General features: G+C 40.3%; 1 protein-coding gene across 2 annotated transcripts in view; it reads left to right on the top strand.

The window, feature by feature from the left end:
- Positions 1-9251, top strand: part of LOC140945939 (cathepsin B-like) — an 11348-nt gene extending 2097 nt beyond the window's left edge. The window contains exons 2-9 of one of the 2 annotated variants that reach the window (XM_073394999.1): positions 335-450; positions 1249-1364; positions 2167-2196; positions 3133-3296; positions 4304-4456; positions 6016-6103; positions 6897-6937; positions 9030-9251. In XM_073394999.1, coding sequence (XP_073251100.1) covers positions 335-450; positions 1249-1364; positions 2167-2196; positions 3133-3296; positions 4304-4456; positions 6016-6103; positions 6897-6937; positions 9030-9136 — 815 coding nt within the window. In that variant the 3' untranslated portion in view covers positions 9137-9251. The remainder of the gene's footprint in view (positions 1-334; positions 451-1248; positions 1365-2166; positions 2197-3132; positions 3297-4303; positions 4457-6015; positions 6104-6896; positions 6938-9029) is intronic. The other variant, XM_073395000.1, reaches the window with a different exon arrangement.
- The last annotated feature ends 6425 nt before the right edge of the window (positions 9252-15676 follow it).

Genomic DNA, 15676 nt, shown 5'->3' with positions numbered 1-15676 from the left:
TGAAAGAATAAAGCCCAGACAGAGTTTTTGCTATAAAATAAAACATTTTTGATGATTGTTTTGAACATTTTGCACGCAACTAGGAAAAAACACTCAGAATTACAGGCACACAGCAAAAATAAGTGAATAAATGACCCCATCTTTTTTTTGCAGTTTTTAAATGCACTATCATATGGCTGGCATTTGTGCCAGGTTTGAAAAATCTGGATAGTACATCATTTTCAAGGGAATTACCTGTAGTGGCTTAGGAAATGCCAGACTCAGTTGCACTTTTTGGTTTGATTAAGTGTGAATTATCGAATATACTGAACACTTTTTGCTTGATTTTATTCAGAAAAGACAGAGTATGAATCCGTCAAGATCCCAACTGAATTTGATTCAAGACAGCAGTGGTCAGAGTGCAAATCCCTTAATGAAATTCGTGATCAGGGTTCCTGTGGAAGCTGCTGGGTAAGTTATTATGTTTGCTGTAGTTAGCAACTGCATTTTTAAAAAAGCCCCATTATCCACGTACAAATTCTCCATACCGATCTCCTTGAATTTCCTTACAAAATTTGTTGAGAGAATTTGACAAAAGATCAAAGCATTTCCCTTTGATGATTGTTTTATTGATTCTTATTACCTTTTCTGTTGTTTATTTACCGATATTGTGAGGAGATTATTGTTGTTGGTCACACTAGAGACTTATTTAAGGGGTTAAGAAAGCCTTACTATTTTTTTACCAATGAAACATCAAGGGAGACTGCAAACCATGGAAGAAGACTCCAACAAGTTGGTGGACTAATGCCGTGCAGTAAGAGAAATTGAGGGGAGCCCAGTGCTCTGAATTTGTGAAATCCAGGGTGCCCAGCAGTTGATTTCTTGAAAAAAAACTAAGCTTTTCTAGTCGCCGGTAGGAGCCAGGAAGTCCACCAGTTGCTAGGGTCCAGGAGTGCCGCTAGAGCACAGCCATGAGGACACTTGTCTGGATTTAGTTTTTGGAACCAAAATTGCAATAATGGGCAAAGGAATGTTGCAGAAATTTGCCAGCTTAGCTAAAGAGAATTTCCAGCTGAAAGAATGTTAGTTAATGAAACAGGCACTCTGTAGACTGTGAATGTCTCGTATGCGCATGCATGACATTTGATTTTTACTCAAAATGTAAGCAAGTTAGGTTACTTGTCTTATTTGTCAGTCTAAAAAGGTAAACACACAGGTCCTAGTACTAGCTTATATCAATATTACACATTATGCATTACATTTTACCAGGCATTTGGAGCTGTAGAAGCAATGACAGACAGGATCTGCATCGCATCTGGTGGCAAACTGACACCCCATATTTCTGCTGAGGATTTGCTTTCATGCTGCTCTTCATGTGGAATGGGGTCAGTTAATGGTTAATAATACATACCTCCACTTATGTACACCAGTCCCTCAAGCTAGAATCTCCTTAATTAAGCCCTTTTTAAACAAGAGACCTTGCCGGGACATTGTACATCTTAATCATCATCAATTGTCAATTGCAGAGCAGGCTACTGTAGAGCCTGTGTGCAGCGGCGATGTTAGAGGAATAAACAATAAAAAAATATTTGCCTGAAAATGAAATTTTTTTCCCAAAGGAAAATCATTTAATTGTTTTACTCCTCCAACATGGCTCTATAAGCTGGCTCTGTATCGCCGGTCCCAGCGAAAAATGTTTTAGAAATATTAATTCACTGTCCTCTTCCACATGTGTATTTTAATACCTTGAATTAGCTCCCCACAGTGGGCAAAAACCCGGATCGAATCAAGTCATGCAATATCCTCTTCTATTGGCATTCAGATAGTGGAGTGTGACATGAAGTCAGACTATGGGTAAGAAAAAAAAACCCCTTGCAGTTTTTCCGCTGCTCACATCTCCTTGCTCATCCTCTTATTCTGAATGCGTGGCGCCCAGGACAGGCTAGTCAGGAAATGACAATTATTTTTTTAGAGCTTACAGGTAGGGGGTTTGTTGGTGCTGGCCAAGACATATACACAAAGATTTGGAACATTAAGTAATATTAAAATAAGGATATTATCATAGAAAGGACTTCATAATTTGCAAAAAATCAGTTGAAGGGAGATTACAAAAAAATAACGTTGTTTTCAGTGTAAGTGGCAATATTTTACTGAAGTCATTAATTAGTATCCTTTCTTATTTAACAGATGTGATGGTGGATTTCCAGAGGCTGCTTGGTGAGTCATAATCAGGCCATAGTGGAAAATTTAACGATCATTGCCTCTCACACAAGAGGTTTATTACATTTTGATGCAAACTTTCCCTTAAAACACACATCAATTTAGCTAAGACAAAACCCTTAGATCAGCTTATAACACCAGTTTTTAATTACAGATGTATGTACCCAAGATTAGGAAGCCTCATATATATATATTAATGAAGTTAATGCCATATGAATAAGATGCATCTTATTTTTCCTTGTATAAAAAATGCGGATGTTCAAAACAGCTTGTAAATTAGGCTCTTTTCCTTTGATGCCTTTATTGATGTCTCTAAAATACAAACTGAAAATACACTCAAGATGTTTTCCCTTTTATGCATAAATACTACCAAGTCGGGCTGTTTCATGATTTTGATCAGTCATTATCCAAGTTCACTAGTCTGATCTACCAATCTACTGTAAACTTACTAACGGGAAGTCAGGTTGACTACTGTTATGATGATCAAGTAATTATAATAAGTAATCGTCAGTTTGACTTCACATGAAGAGCACTTTCCCTGTGCCGCACGTTTCAGTAATGCACAAACTCAAATAGCTCAAAGCCCTACGGAATATTGCATTTTTGGACAGCCAATGAAGCTTTAAACACAAAAATGAAAAAAGTGGATCTGAATGCACCAATTTCAAGCCACAGATAGTGCTTAGTTTTTAGAGACATTGGGTCTGCGAAGGTGATAAATGGTAGCAAAGCACAGAACTGTTGATGGAGAAGAGTTTCCATGTGACTGAAAGGAACAGTAAAAAAAATGATGACAACTTGATTTCTGTTTGTTGAGTTGATCTGGAGGTTGAAATAATAATTATTAGAATACCTGACTCAGGTCATAAAATGTGTTGGACAACCCTTGGGTTCCTTATGCTTTTGTTTTAAGCTTCTTTTCTTTTTCCTCAGGAATTATTGGGTAAAAAGTGGTATTGTTACAGGAGGCCAATATGATTCACACAAAGGTTGTGAACCATATGAGGTCAAAGCTTGTGACCACCATGTGAAAGGCCATCTTAAACCATGTGGTGGCATCGTTCCTACCCCTCCATGCACAAAAAAATGTGAAGCAGGTATATATAAATGTAAATGTAAATATCTTATTATCCACTCCCCTCAGGGCTTTTCAGGGCTAATTTACAACACTGGTTGGGGGACTTTTCCAGACTGCTTAAGGTGCAGTTTACAAAATTAGTAACGAAGGAATTAGTAATAATGCCCCCATACATGAGTGTGAAAGTGAGATAGACCACTACACCGGGCACTGCCCTATTCTTTACAAAGAGTGTGTGGGTTCTTTAACGTCCCACAGATTTATTACATGTGCAAGGGCTTGTGAGACGGGGCCTACAGTTTATCGTCCTCATCCGAGAAGACTAGAAAGTCAAACTCAACTAATTATATGCTGGGAGGCCCCTCCCTGAGTTCCTATCCCTTACCTTTTTATGTACCATTGGTACCCCTATCATGATATACCTTCCATTGATAATAATGGTACCCCTTTCACATACTAGTTCAGAACACTGCATCCCTTTTAACAGCTGTAAATGCACAATTTTTTTAAAATATACAAATACATCACTTAACCCTTAACTCCCTAAGATGAAAATTTGAATTATCATTATTGCCCCTATTCATTTCCTACAGAAGTAGTGGGGAGAAGGTGATAAAATATCAAGCAAATTCATCTTGTGTGACCATGTCCATAATTCTCATGACCACTCTGTTTTACAAAGCATTGATATTACAAGGAGAAATTTAATGCTGATCACTCTTAAGGCTTAAAGGGTTAACCTGAAGTTTTCTTGTCTTTTTTCACAATTATAAAATGTGCCTGATCCTCCTCCTATAGGCCATCATAGGGAGTACCCCCATACCCTCCCCCATCCCCCCATCCACCACTGATTCTTTGCTTGCCTGTGCAAACCACTACACAGGCCTTGTAGTGGCAAATTCTTTGACTCACTGCCGTATTGTTAGTTTTTGCACTGACTATAGTCATGAACTTTCTATGTTTTGAACTTGCTCTAATTGTCATATAAATCATTCAAAACATGTTAATCACTCAATCGCCTTTTAGGATACAACGTTACCTACTCAAATGACAAGAGATATGGGCAAAGTGGTTATGCTGTTAGCTCTGAGGTTGAAAAGATTCAAACAGAGATCATGACCTATGGACCAGTGGAAGGTGCCTTCACTGTGTACGCTGACTTCCCAAGCTACAAGAGTGGTAAATGATGCATTCTTGTTGGCCCCTCTTCTGTGTTTATATTAGGGAGCTTGAGCATCAGCGTTTTTGAGCTGACAGACGTCAACCGGAAGTGGACTTTTGGCATCATTTGGTAGTGGTTTGCAGCGTGCAAAGAAAGGAGTGTCTAATAGCCTGGGGCTAGTCGATTTTGCTATTGGGCTAGCTAGTGAATTCTGTTTTTAACTTGCCCGACGGGCAAGTAAATTATGTTTTTTGAGGAATTCGAATAATAGAAGAACTGTGACATCAATTCTGCTAGTCAAAAAGTTTTTGGGGCTAGTTGAAATGACGTCTGGGCTAGTAAATGGTAGCTTCAGCTTGCCTGAATGGCAAGCTGTTAAAATAATTTTCTTTGCACCCTGGGTTTGGTTGAAACTCTTGGGTAAATCGTCTTTTTAAGAGAAAAGAAACTATTAGCAATACAAATTTGTTATCGTCATGACATATAAAAGGGAGAAGGCCTCACGTCCGATTGACGTGCGTCGCTTAAAACGTCTTTGCTTAAGCTCCTATTAGTAAATGACAAGCCACCCATTAGCTGGTAGGAAAAGGATAGCCTGTGCCACAGACGAAACTAAACTCTGGTTAAGACCCCTGCAAAAAAGTGCCAAAGCCTTAACTGGGCTGCCACCTGTGCGCCAGGATTTGAGTATGCACTATAGTTGGCCTGTTGAAAAAGCCATGGTTGATTTTACAATCGGGTTAAAATTTCGAAATGCACTTCCAGTAATTGTTGAGTCTGTAGCGAGCCCAGAACAGGGACTACCCAGGATTAGACTACATTTGCAATGCAGGCTAGAGAAGAAAGGGCAAACAAAAGTGAATCATACAGTCAAGAGTATTCATAAACTTTTGCTCTTGGGCAGGTAGAAAATCTCAGATTTTTCATACAAATCATATGCTAAGTTCAGAGCATTGGGCTCCCTTCAATTTTCCTTATAGCACAACCTTGATCTTTTATCAAATTCTCTCAACTTAGTGTCTATGGGAATGCCTATAGGCCAGTTTAGAGAATTTATAACTGGATATTGGGTCTTGAAGAGGTTAACCCAGATCACTCTCAAAAAGGGTTTCTCCTTGAATCCAAAGCAAACAGCAAATACTACCGTATAAAGAGTGTTTTGACATGACGTCACAGCGACCATATTGGTGTCCCAAAACAATGAAACGGCGGCCATGTTGGTGTCCCAAATCAGTCCTGTGGTAGTTGAACTCTTTTCTAATACAAATGCTTTCTTTTGCTCCAATCAATTTGCACAGATGCTGGGCACATGAGTGAAAACACTCTATAATAATTATTTATATTATTTTATATACTGCAACCGTTTATTCTGTTCTCACTTAGCTTTTCTAGGCCCTGATGAAGACTAGTTTTGTCTAGTCGTAATATTGGGCAAATAAATTTGTAAATTACCAACCCTTAGCAGTCCAATTGAAGGCAAGGCTTGCCTTCAATTTTAAGTAATAATTATAATATTGCTTGTTATAGATGTTGATTTCTTGTCATTTTCTTTGATTTTCTTTTCTTGTCATTGTAGGTGTGTATCGTCACACTAGTGGAGGTGCTCTTGGAGGACATGCTATTAAGATCCTTGGCTGGGGAGTAGAGGGTGGCGATCCATATTGGTAAGTGCATAGACTGCAATACAGTAGCCTGTGTACAGAACTTCCTCCCCTCCCCTCAGGAAAAATCAGAGAAGGGAGGGGAGGAGGGTCTGTACTACAAAACAGTTGCTGTCTCTGTTGGTGTTGTTGTTTGTTTGTTTGTTTTTGTTTGCGGGCAGAAAGCGCATGAGCCTCAGTTGAGTGTCAAAGTGGGGCACAGTCTCACTCTCTGTTTTCGCCCTCACTCCAGGCATTTTCTTTGACCACACGCGCGGGCGTTCTTAACTTAGGCTAAAATACGGGCTGTTTTGCAGTGTGGCAAGTGCACAAACTTAACTTCTGCCCAGGGGCCTGTTTCTCAAAAGTCCCGGTAACGTTTTGGGTCCCCAAAGCTGTTTTGTGTGTGGTTTTACATTCAAGGTCAAAGTTTTGATTTTAAAATGCCTTTGGGCCCGTAAAGTTTCCGTACCGTTTTGGGAAACAGAGCCCAGGGCCATAAAAGGGCAGGGAGGAGGGGAGAGAGGGTAGGTAGAAGGAGGACAACAACAGGAAGTGGGGCAACAATAGATTAGATAAAAAGGGCGGTCGCCATCGCAGAATTTTTAAATTTCGGGATGATGTGCCGTTGATCGGCGAAAAGTTTGATTTTAGATTTTACTTTTAAACAGCAGTTTAAGGCCTCACTAGAACAGTTTTTTATTTTTAATTGTGTTGCTGAAGAACAACATGAACAGAGTATCTGTGAGAAACTTTTGACATGATATTTTTGGTATTTGTTTAAGCTTGGTTAGGTAAACTTACCTGTTTCTTGTAGGCTGGTCGCAAATTCCTGGAACACAGACTGGGGAGATAAAGGTAATAGTCGAGTTAATTCACTATATCTATTTGAATCGATTTGTCAAGTCATGGTAATTATATAGATTTAATGAAATGAAATGAAGAGTCGTGGATGAGAGGACAACAGACGTGCCCTCTTACAATACATTTAACATGTGAACAGTAAGCTCGGACGTCAGATACAAAGGCGCCACTGGCAGCCGCTCTCAGCCCATTTATGAGCTTACTGTACCCACCCAACCCATGATGTGAATGATGTGATGAGTGAAGGTTGACCACAACACCGGGGTCTACGTCCCCTACTCTTTTCGAACAGTGGTGTGGGTTCTTTTACGTCCCACAAGAACCAGATAAGTGTAAGAGCTGTGAGACGGGACCTACAGTTTTTCTTCGTTATCCGAGAATACTAGAAAGTCTAACCGTTCGCAGATGTCATTACGAAGTCCTCTCAGTTATTTAAAGACCCTGAATGTTGATCCGGCCGGGGAACGAACCCGTGACCTCCCGCTCAGCAGACTGGCGCTCTCCCAACTGAGCTAATCAGGCGGCCAGGGCTAGAAGCGAAGCTCTCGATAGTAATTAAAGTTTGTTCAAACAAAATATGAAATCGTGTAATACTATATTGAAAGCGGCGAAGGCAACGAGAATGGTGAAAATACAACAATAGGCCGGTCCAATTAGCCAAAAAAGCAGCTATGCACGTGCTGCACACTTTTTTTGTACATTTCTTTGCCGTTGTTTTGCACGACTACAACGTGAAACTTCCAGAAACTTTTTAGTTACACGTTTTTCACTGCCGCTTATTTTCACCTTGCCTTGGTGGCCGCTAGCATTTCCTATTTTGTTACCGCCGCTACAAAATTTTCATGTTGTTCTTCAAGAACAAAGGAGACATTTTTTGTTGGAAGTTCCAAAAAAAAATGTCTCCTTTGTTTTTTATCTCTCGCTCTAGATCTCTGTCGCCCTTTTTCTCGTTTAGCTTTGCTGGCCCTCCGTCTACTTTCTCTTTTTCTCTGTCTTTTTCTTGCTCTATATTCCAAATTTGTGGACATGACAATTAAATCTAAGCTTAATACTTTAGACAACACGGATACTGAAACAGTTTCCACTTTCCGTTTTCGTCTTCATTAACTCTTAAGATGTGACACGTGTGGCTATGCGATTTCCCGCCAAAATAACCTCGAGTTGCATTTGGGTTGCCATACCTGTTGATTGAGTTATTTTGCACTGGTATGCCTGTGGTGCGGACGGACGGTCGCTCGCTCGCTCGGTGTAAGGTCACGTGATTACCAAATTTTCTGGGATGGGTAGATTTCCTTGCACATGGTGCTTCGCTGGCGCGCCGCTAATAATTATTATTGTAGTGCAACCAGGGCATTTTGATGTGTATCGCCTATGGATTTTGAACTAGGACGTACGTGTATATGCAATCAATTGCTGTAGGTACAAATCCGCTGAAAACGGACGTTTAACACTTTTATTCAAAGAAACCATTCAATCTGTACAAAACAAGGATGTTACACGTTGTCCAAATCCAAACCAAAGGCAACGAAAGGCTTCAAAAACGTCGTTACTTCGGGTGAAATCGCTCCACACTACGTCAAGTAACTTTGTACAAAAACGGCTTATCACATGACAACCTAAAGGCAGGAAGAAGAAGCAGGGAACCCAGCCGCAACAATAAGCGTCTAAAAAATGGCACATCTACAGAAGTGGCCCGCTTTGACTGAGAGTGTCACTTAGGACTAGCAGTCAGAGGACAACATTTCAATTATATATGAAAAAATAAGTAATTTTTGTGATAAAATGACATGAACTTTTTACCTCAATAGCAAGCAACTTTTTCTTAAGATTTGTTTTTTTTTTTTAACAAAGTAGCTTTTAATTTACCCAAACTTTTCTTATCCTGCATAACAAGCGTTGTCTTTTTCTGGAAGGCAAGAAGGCAAGAGCAAAGCGAGCGAGGAGCGCAAGACACGCGCGAATTTTTATGCTTCTTTCTCGTCGCGCGTGTCTGGCGCTCCTTGCTCGCTGCACGCTTGCCTTAACTCTCCGGAAAAAAAAACGCGAAAATGCAAGCTTAACCTCTCTCTTTTTTTTTCATTGTAAGGTTACTTCAAGATTCTCCGAGGGCAAGATGAGTGCGGCATTGAATCAGGCGTTGTAGCTGGCAAAGCTAAAGTGCAAGAAGAACCATCAAAGCTCGTCTCTTTTTAAGCAATCTTTCAGTGAGGCTCGCCACACAACAGCAATAACTTTAAGATTGATTTTGCTACAGCTAAAAAGACTTTGTAGTTGCCTATTTTAAATTTTAAAAAAAACACTAATCTGGGGTGGTGGTGTGAGTCCTGTTAGATTGTGTTGTACATAGTTAACAGAAAAATTAACGAAGAGTACTTCTGTCAAACACTACAAGCCTGCGAGCAAGCTCTCCATTTGGGGAATATCATGAAAAGTACAAGCGCGAGTGGCACGCGAGGGGAGACGCGACAGCGGGGGGCGGGGCCCCTCGCGGCTTTGCCGCTTGTTCGCGTGGCTCGCTTCACTCACCCTACAAAAGATTTCACTTTCACTCGAATAGGCGCCGCATCCTCCCAGTGTAAACAATAGTGCAGTCCTTGTTGATTTTCAGTACCTTCAACACCATATCAGGCCATTTCTGAGTTGCCTTTAACCTTTGTTTTAAAGGAGGGGGGCCTAAGGGTTTGCGGTATTGGGTTATTTTTGGTGCGGTGTTGCGGTAATTTTTATTTCAAAGTAGGGTATTGCGGTTTTCAGAGTCCAAGCGGTGTGCGGTAAGTTTAAACTTCATGTCGCAGTAGTCGGTAAAAAAAATCGTTGTGTCGCGGTGATCTGCTTCCTTTTCATGACAAGAGGATGCAAATCCCAAAAAGTCTCCCTAGCTAGCCTGCGTAGCAAGCGTGTTTTTTTTTTTTTTTTTTGCTCTCGTCCCAACTTTCTCGACGAACTCGCGCGAAAACGCTTGCCATGCAGGCTACTCCCAGCTAGCGTGCGTGACCTGCGTGTCTTCCAAGTTGCACAGTCGGGGATCGTATTTCGAAAACAGTCCAGACAAATCGTTTGGCTCGTAATTTCACTTTATACTTGATATGATTAACGACATTAACTTTTTTATCCAATGATACGTAAACATGTCGCATTATTTATGACCTCATGGACCTTGTGGAAATAGTCGGCTTGGTTAACCTCCGTTACTTTCGTGCCAGTAGCGAGCGATCCTGAGGGTCAACTAAGTGATCAGTCAGATATTCCAGCAAAGAGTGAGGTCGTTTTAAACTGCGTAGTGTCGAAAGATAATCTATGAAGATGGTGTGGTCTAAAAATTACTGCTAGTCCTTCTCGTTGTGCATGTAGGAATATAGAATGTACTAGTATTCGTGTGTGCTTAGCCCGCGTAGCACGGCGATTTTGCGTGGTTTTGTCGAGACTGAGCGGTGAAAGCAGCTCCCGTCCCAGCCTCCTGGCCCGCGCCCTCCTTTATTATTTAGCGCGCCCAACCAAAACCGCCATGCCTACGCAGGCTAGTTAGGCTTGGATAAATTCTGCTCGTAAATTGGCTTATTCTCATGCCGGCAGTGCTCGTAAAAATCGCTTATTCTGGTCAAAATTCTGCTCTGACACCCTTATTGTGCTGGAATTCTGCTCGGTATCCGAACAAATTTTCGACCCTTCGGGCGGTATTTATTTTCGCAAAAATAGAAGGGAACCTGGACCAAACCTCTAAAAACTATTACTTCCTTTTAATGTGAATGCGTTACCTATTCAACAATCGAATTAATCACAACGTATTTTCCATTTCTTTGTTATTTAGTTTTGAATTTCTTTTACAACTTAGTGCCACTGACTTTCCCTTGCCCCTTCCGGTGGGGCATTTCCAAACTTTTCTTTTAGTTGAATGGTGCAATTCAGTGTTAAAATCGTTTGGCCCACCTTGGTGGAACAATAAAAACAAATGAATCATATCGCACTAAACCAATGAACGTTCGCATTTCGTGGATTTTATTTAGAACATTAGTCCCTTTTTGAACTTTCTGGCTCGAAAGTTGTCAGCGGTCTACAGATGTAGGAAACTAACACATCGAATACGATGAATAGTGTGTCTGCGTTTGGCAACGAGTCAGGGGCACAAACGGGGTTTTCCCCTAGTTTACTTTCTGTTATATTGAATTCGAATTCGGTTATTTCCGCTAAACAAAAAGTTATTGGAGGCGAGACCGCGAAGACCAGAACGAAGGTGGACTGCTGGTTTTTGTCTAACTCGACGTGTTACAAATAGGGAAATACAACGGCTCTCCTACTGGAAAGCGTCGTTAAGAACTGTCGTCGTATGTTTAAAAATCATCTTTGTGCTTGCTCATCACTTTCGAACCGGATGTGATCTTTGCTGAGAGGAATGTGGGGTTTTTCCCGCAACTGCTTTCAGTTTCGAGAGATTACTCGAGGTGTTCAGCACGAGGAAGAACCGCGACTTTGTTGGTTCCCTCATCACTTTCAGCCCAGCGATCAGTTTTAAAGGGAATCAAATTTGAATTTGTCCACTATAGGTCGCTTTTAGACAATAAGGTATGTATACATCAGTCTTACATGATTCAAGAACAATCTAAGGTATAAAGAGCTTATTCAGTAACCAGCGCCTCGCTGCCATTGTAAATCATACTGGTCTTAGCACGCAAGAGTTTTCGCAAGTTTTTTGGAGCTGTACGCTGGTTTAACAAAGTTACCGAGTAAGCAGCCGTGTTTTACATTCAGGGGCACCAGAAACCCATAAGGGGTTGAAACGTGTAACTCTCATATGTTTGCTTTGTCCTATGCTCGTGATTATTCATTTTCAAAAGTACCATATTTGGAACGAGAAGAAGAGATAACTCACCAATCAAACTTCGTAAACAACGTGACGTCATTTTCCTTCAGGTTCCCGCGCCCGCTTAAAAAAATGGCCGACAAACGGGGGGAAAAATTCCCGAAAGCCGAGAAAGCTTTCAAAGGTTGAAACCAGGAATATTAGCGAAACACTGAGCAGGATATTATTGCCTTACCACTCGGGCCAAACATAACATAATGAAACCCATTGATGGCCTCGCAACTTCTTGAAGTTGTCACTTCAAAAAACGATGCCTCGTTGACCCTCTGCACAGTAAACTTATACTGCAAATAGGCTTTTAAAATTCTTATGTTAAAAGTCTAGAATAAACAGTGAAAAATATTTTCGAATAAAATTCATTAGCTGCGTATCGAAAGTGTCCAAAACCTGAACCTGACGTCTTCGCAAAAAGTGATGCTTGTAATGAATGTGAGAAGCATTTTAAAAGAGCTTAAATTAATCTTAGATGTTGTAGTCACGATCGTGTTTTGAGCTAATTTTATGAACGAACAAACTTAAAACAATAGACAGAGAAGCCGTTTCTTGAAAATTTTTATTCAAAGTCCAAAACGTCAGTCCTTTAAAGCAATTCGGAAAACACTATCTGGATCGTGGATCCGTTCACGCAAGTGACATCGGCTAAACACATGGCAAAATTCAACACAAAATCCATCTCAAATCAGGGCACATTTGTAATTTTTCTTTAGCGCCGAAGAAAAAAATTTTTAAAACGTCTATGACACATTTAAAAATACATAAATTCCCTTTCAAAAACGTAATTGTCTTGGCCATAGAGTGCAAAATGTACCTGAAAATTCAGCAAAAACCTTCGCTGACTTGGTTGCATTTCAAAACAGACCATGGGCTCCGCCGTGAAGAAAACAAGGTTGAATTCCTCGAAGGACGATTTCTTGATGAAAAGCTTCCCTTTCTCCACAAAAAGAAAGCTGAACATTCTTTTGAACTTTCTCTTTCCATTTTTTGTCTTTTAACGGTGTATTTTTAACCTTGAAATATAGAACTCTTGTATTAAAACATCTGCATGGTGATCGCGCAGCAGCCATTTTGTTGAAAATGGATATCCGTCACTAAGATTTCCAAATATGGTCAAAATGAATATTCACAAGCATTGAACGCGAGTTACACGTTTCAACCCCTTATGAGTTTCTGGGGGCACCCAATGGATCTGTTCCTCAAAATATCTGTTCTTCAGGCACATTTTTGCTGGCTGGGAGATGTGGAAGAAATAATAGTCCTTGGAAGGAAAGAGTTGCTGGGAAAAAGATAATTCAGGGTGTCAAAGGGGATTTGAAGTCTAGAATAGCTGCTACGGGTTACATGTATGGGTTACTTACCACTCAAGATCTGAATTGTGCCCTATGAAACTTCCCAGTAAGTCAGGTTGCAGGTTGTAAGGTTGCTGGCTGGGAACTCTTCCATCAGTCTTGCTGGGAGTGAGGAACAGATAATTTTTTTCCAGCAATCTCCCAAAATGCTTAAAATAGTCTCAGAAAACTTTATTCACGCTTTGTTGTTGTTTTTAGGTCTTTTTCTCAACATTTCCCGTTGGGTGCCCCTGTACATTGTAATTAGTAACTCGGAGTTTTGAATCTAGTTTCAGCGAGGAAAGCTATTTTGATCTCTGGACGTTAAAGAAGCATGGTTCTACTTGATGATGAGTGGTTGAACTATTGCAAGTTTAATAAAATTGTGGTCGAGGAAATTCCCAAAGCCTTGCGTCAAACGTTCAAACACATGTGGAACAAGAAATACGGGCTATTGCATCAGTGGGACGACTCTAATGCAAAGCGAAAATTACTTTGTAACAAAGAAGGTGGCAAACAAAGCATCAAACTTCTCACAAACAAGTCATACGAGGAGTGGGATACTACAGCGCTGTGTAAATTCACCCTCTACGCAAAATCTTTGGCTACACGAGACACCAAAGGCGACCTTAAAACACTTGATGAACTGTACATAAAAACCCGTGGACCGAATCCTTCTGGACTGTTTCACTTCTCTGTAATTAGCGCGAGCGGTAACGTTGATGAAACCTATGCCCTCGCTATTGATCAACTAAGACTTCTGCAAAACTGGTGTTCTCATTCTACCAGAACAAAGATGGATAAGAAAACGTTTGATCGGTTCGTTAAACTGGCTAAAGACGCATTTAAAGCTCTTTCAGTCAATACAGACGACATTGATGCCATTGTGAACGCGACCGGAAGTGCACACGCCGAGGCTCAAAATTATGACATGCGCTTTTTTTTTTTTGACCCATTTATAGGGTTTTGATTACCACAACCAGAATACGGAAGCGGTAATTACATTCCGGAAATCACAGGAAACCGCAAAACGGAAAAAAAAGTCATCGAACACCCGCCTGTGTTTATCTTCACCACATGCTGCGCTAGTACCGCTAGTATTTTCGAAAATATTGAAAGGTCTTGAAACCAAATGGATCCTAAGATGATTTGTCTGGAATAAAACCTGTTTTACTGATTGGGAGTTGCAATTTTTCTTCAATTCAGCGCAGACGTTTCGCTTCTAAGACGCCATTACTAATGTTGCGCCTGCTAATTTGCCAATGTTTCAAAAGTACAACATTATTTATCACTGCAACGGTTTTATTTTTCCGAGGAGCGAACTTGGATAGATATGAAATCAACATTTAAATTCACCCTGGTTTCGTTTCGTCCCAACATTACTGATTCTTTCCACCATAAACGAGAGACATGATGTTTGTTCCCCGACATTAAGTTTGTCGGGTAGGTTTAGTCCTTGGATATGGACGACCTTTAAGTACAGTCAACTCCCTTTATAGTGGACACTGTGGGGACCTCGAGTTAGTGTCCTCATTAGCGAGAGTCCTTAATAGCGGGAGTTTATTTCAGTCAAACGTCTGTTGCCGGGGATTTAACTACTGTCCGTTTTTGGCGGGTGTCCGTTATAGCGCGGCATTATCCGCTAGGCGAGATTTGACTGTATTAGACTTTTGGTTTCCCTTTATTGCAACTTTTGTTGTTGTTTTTTTTTTTTGTAACGTGCTATAGTTTTGTTATGTAAAGGATAATGTTAAACGTACTTTACGTTGTCAAATTAAAGTTTCATGAAAAGCATCGTTGTTTTAATGTATTTTATTTACCGTCGACAGGCAAAAATGCTCTTAACTCAACCTTAGGTATATCCGCAATGCACTCTAAACTCTTGTAAGCTTCACATAAGAAAGAGTTTAATTAATATGTGATTATATTTTTTGTGTCGATACGGCATACACTAGTATTGTTCATGTACTCCCTAATTAATACCAACAAAGGCAGGTTTTCACCATTTTTTTTTTCCCGACTGAAGGAGTACAATTTTAGCATAGGGATGGTTTTGGGTCCTTGTAGGCGGAACTTACAATACACAGACTGAATGTCTTTTAACTGTACTTTAGGGGCCTCTGAGGAGACGAATCAGAGATTTGTATCTCTTTGAAAGTTTAAGTGCAAATATATCCTTTTCAATTAAAGAATATGATAGCCATCATTTTTTTATACTGTGATTAAGGAGGAGCTCATAATTAAAAAAAAAAAAAGGTTAAGACACTCCGACGAAATACCGGCAGCTTTCTTACTTCAAATAGCTGCTAGTCACACGTCTGTGGAATATAATACTCACCCCCTCCCACACCTCGATTCAAAGTTGTTCCTCCAAGTTTGTGAGCATGATCTTTATGTATTGCTAGCAAATTTGATAAGGGGTGGTGAGGGGATCACACTGAACTCATGAAGATCATCAGTAAGCAGGTCAGTTAAGCCAAAATATTGTAACAGTGTCTCAAGTATTTTTGCAGCTGGTTGTCCCGGAGATTTAAAAAGCGATTTCCACAT

This window comes from Porites lutea, chromosome 8 (assembly GCF_958299795.1).
Source record: "Porites lutea chromosome 8, jaPorLute2.1, whole genome shotgun sequence".
In the NCBI taxonomy this organism is placed as follows: Eukaryota; Metazoa; Cnidaria; class Anthozoa; order Scleractinia; family Poritidae; genus Porites; species Porites lutea.
The sequence above is the reverse complement of the archived record's forward strand: the minus strand, read 5'-3'. Positions and strand labels throughout refer to the sequence as shown.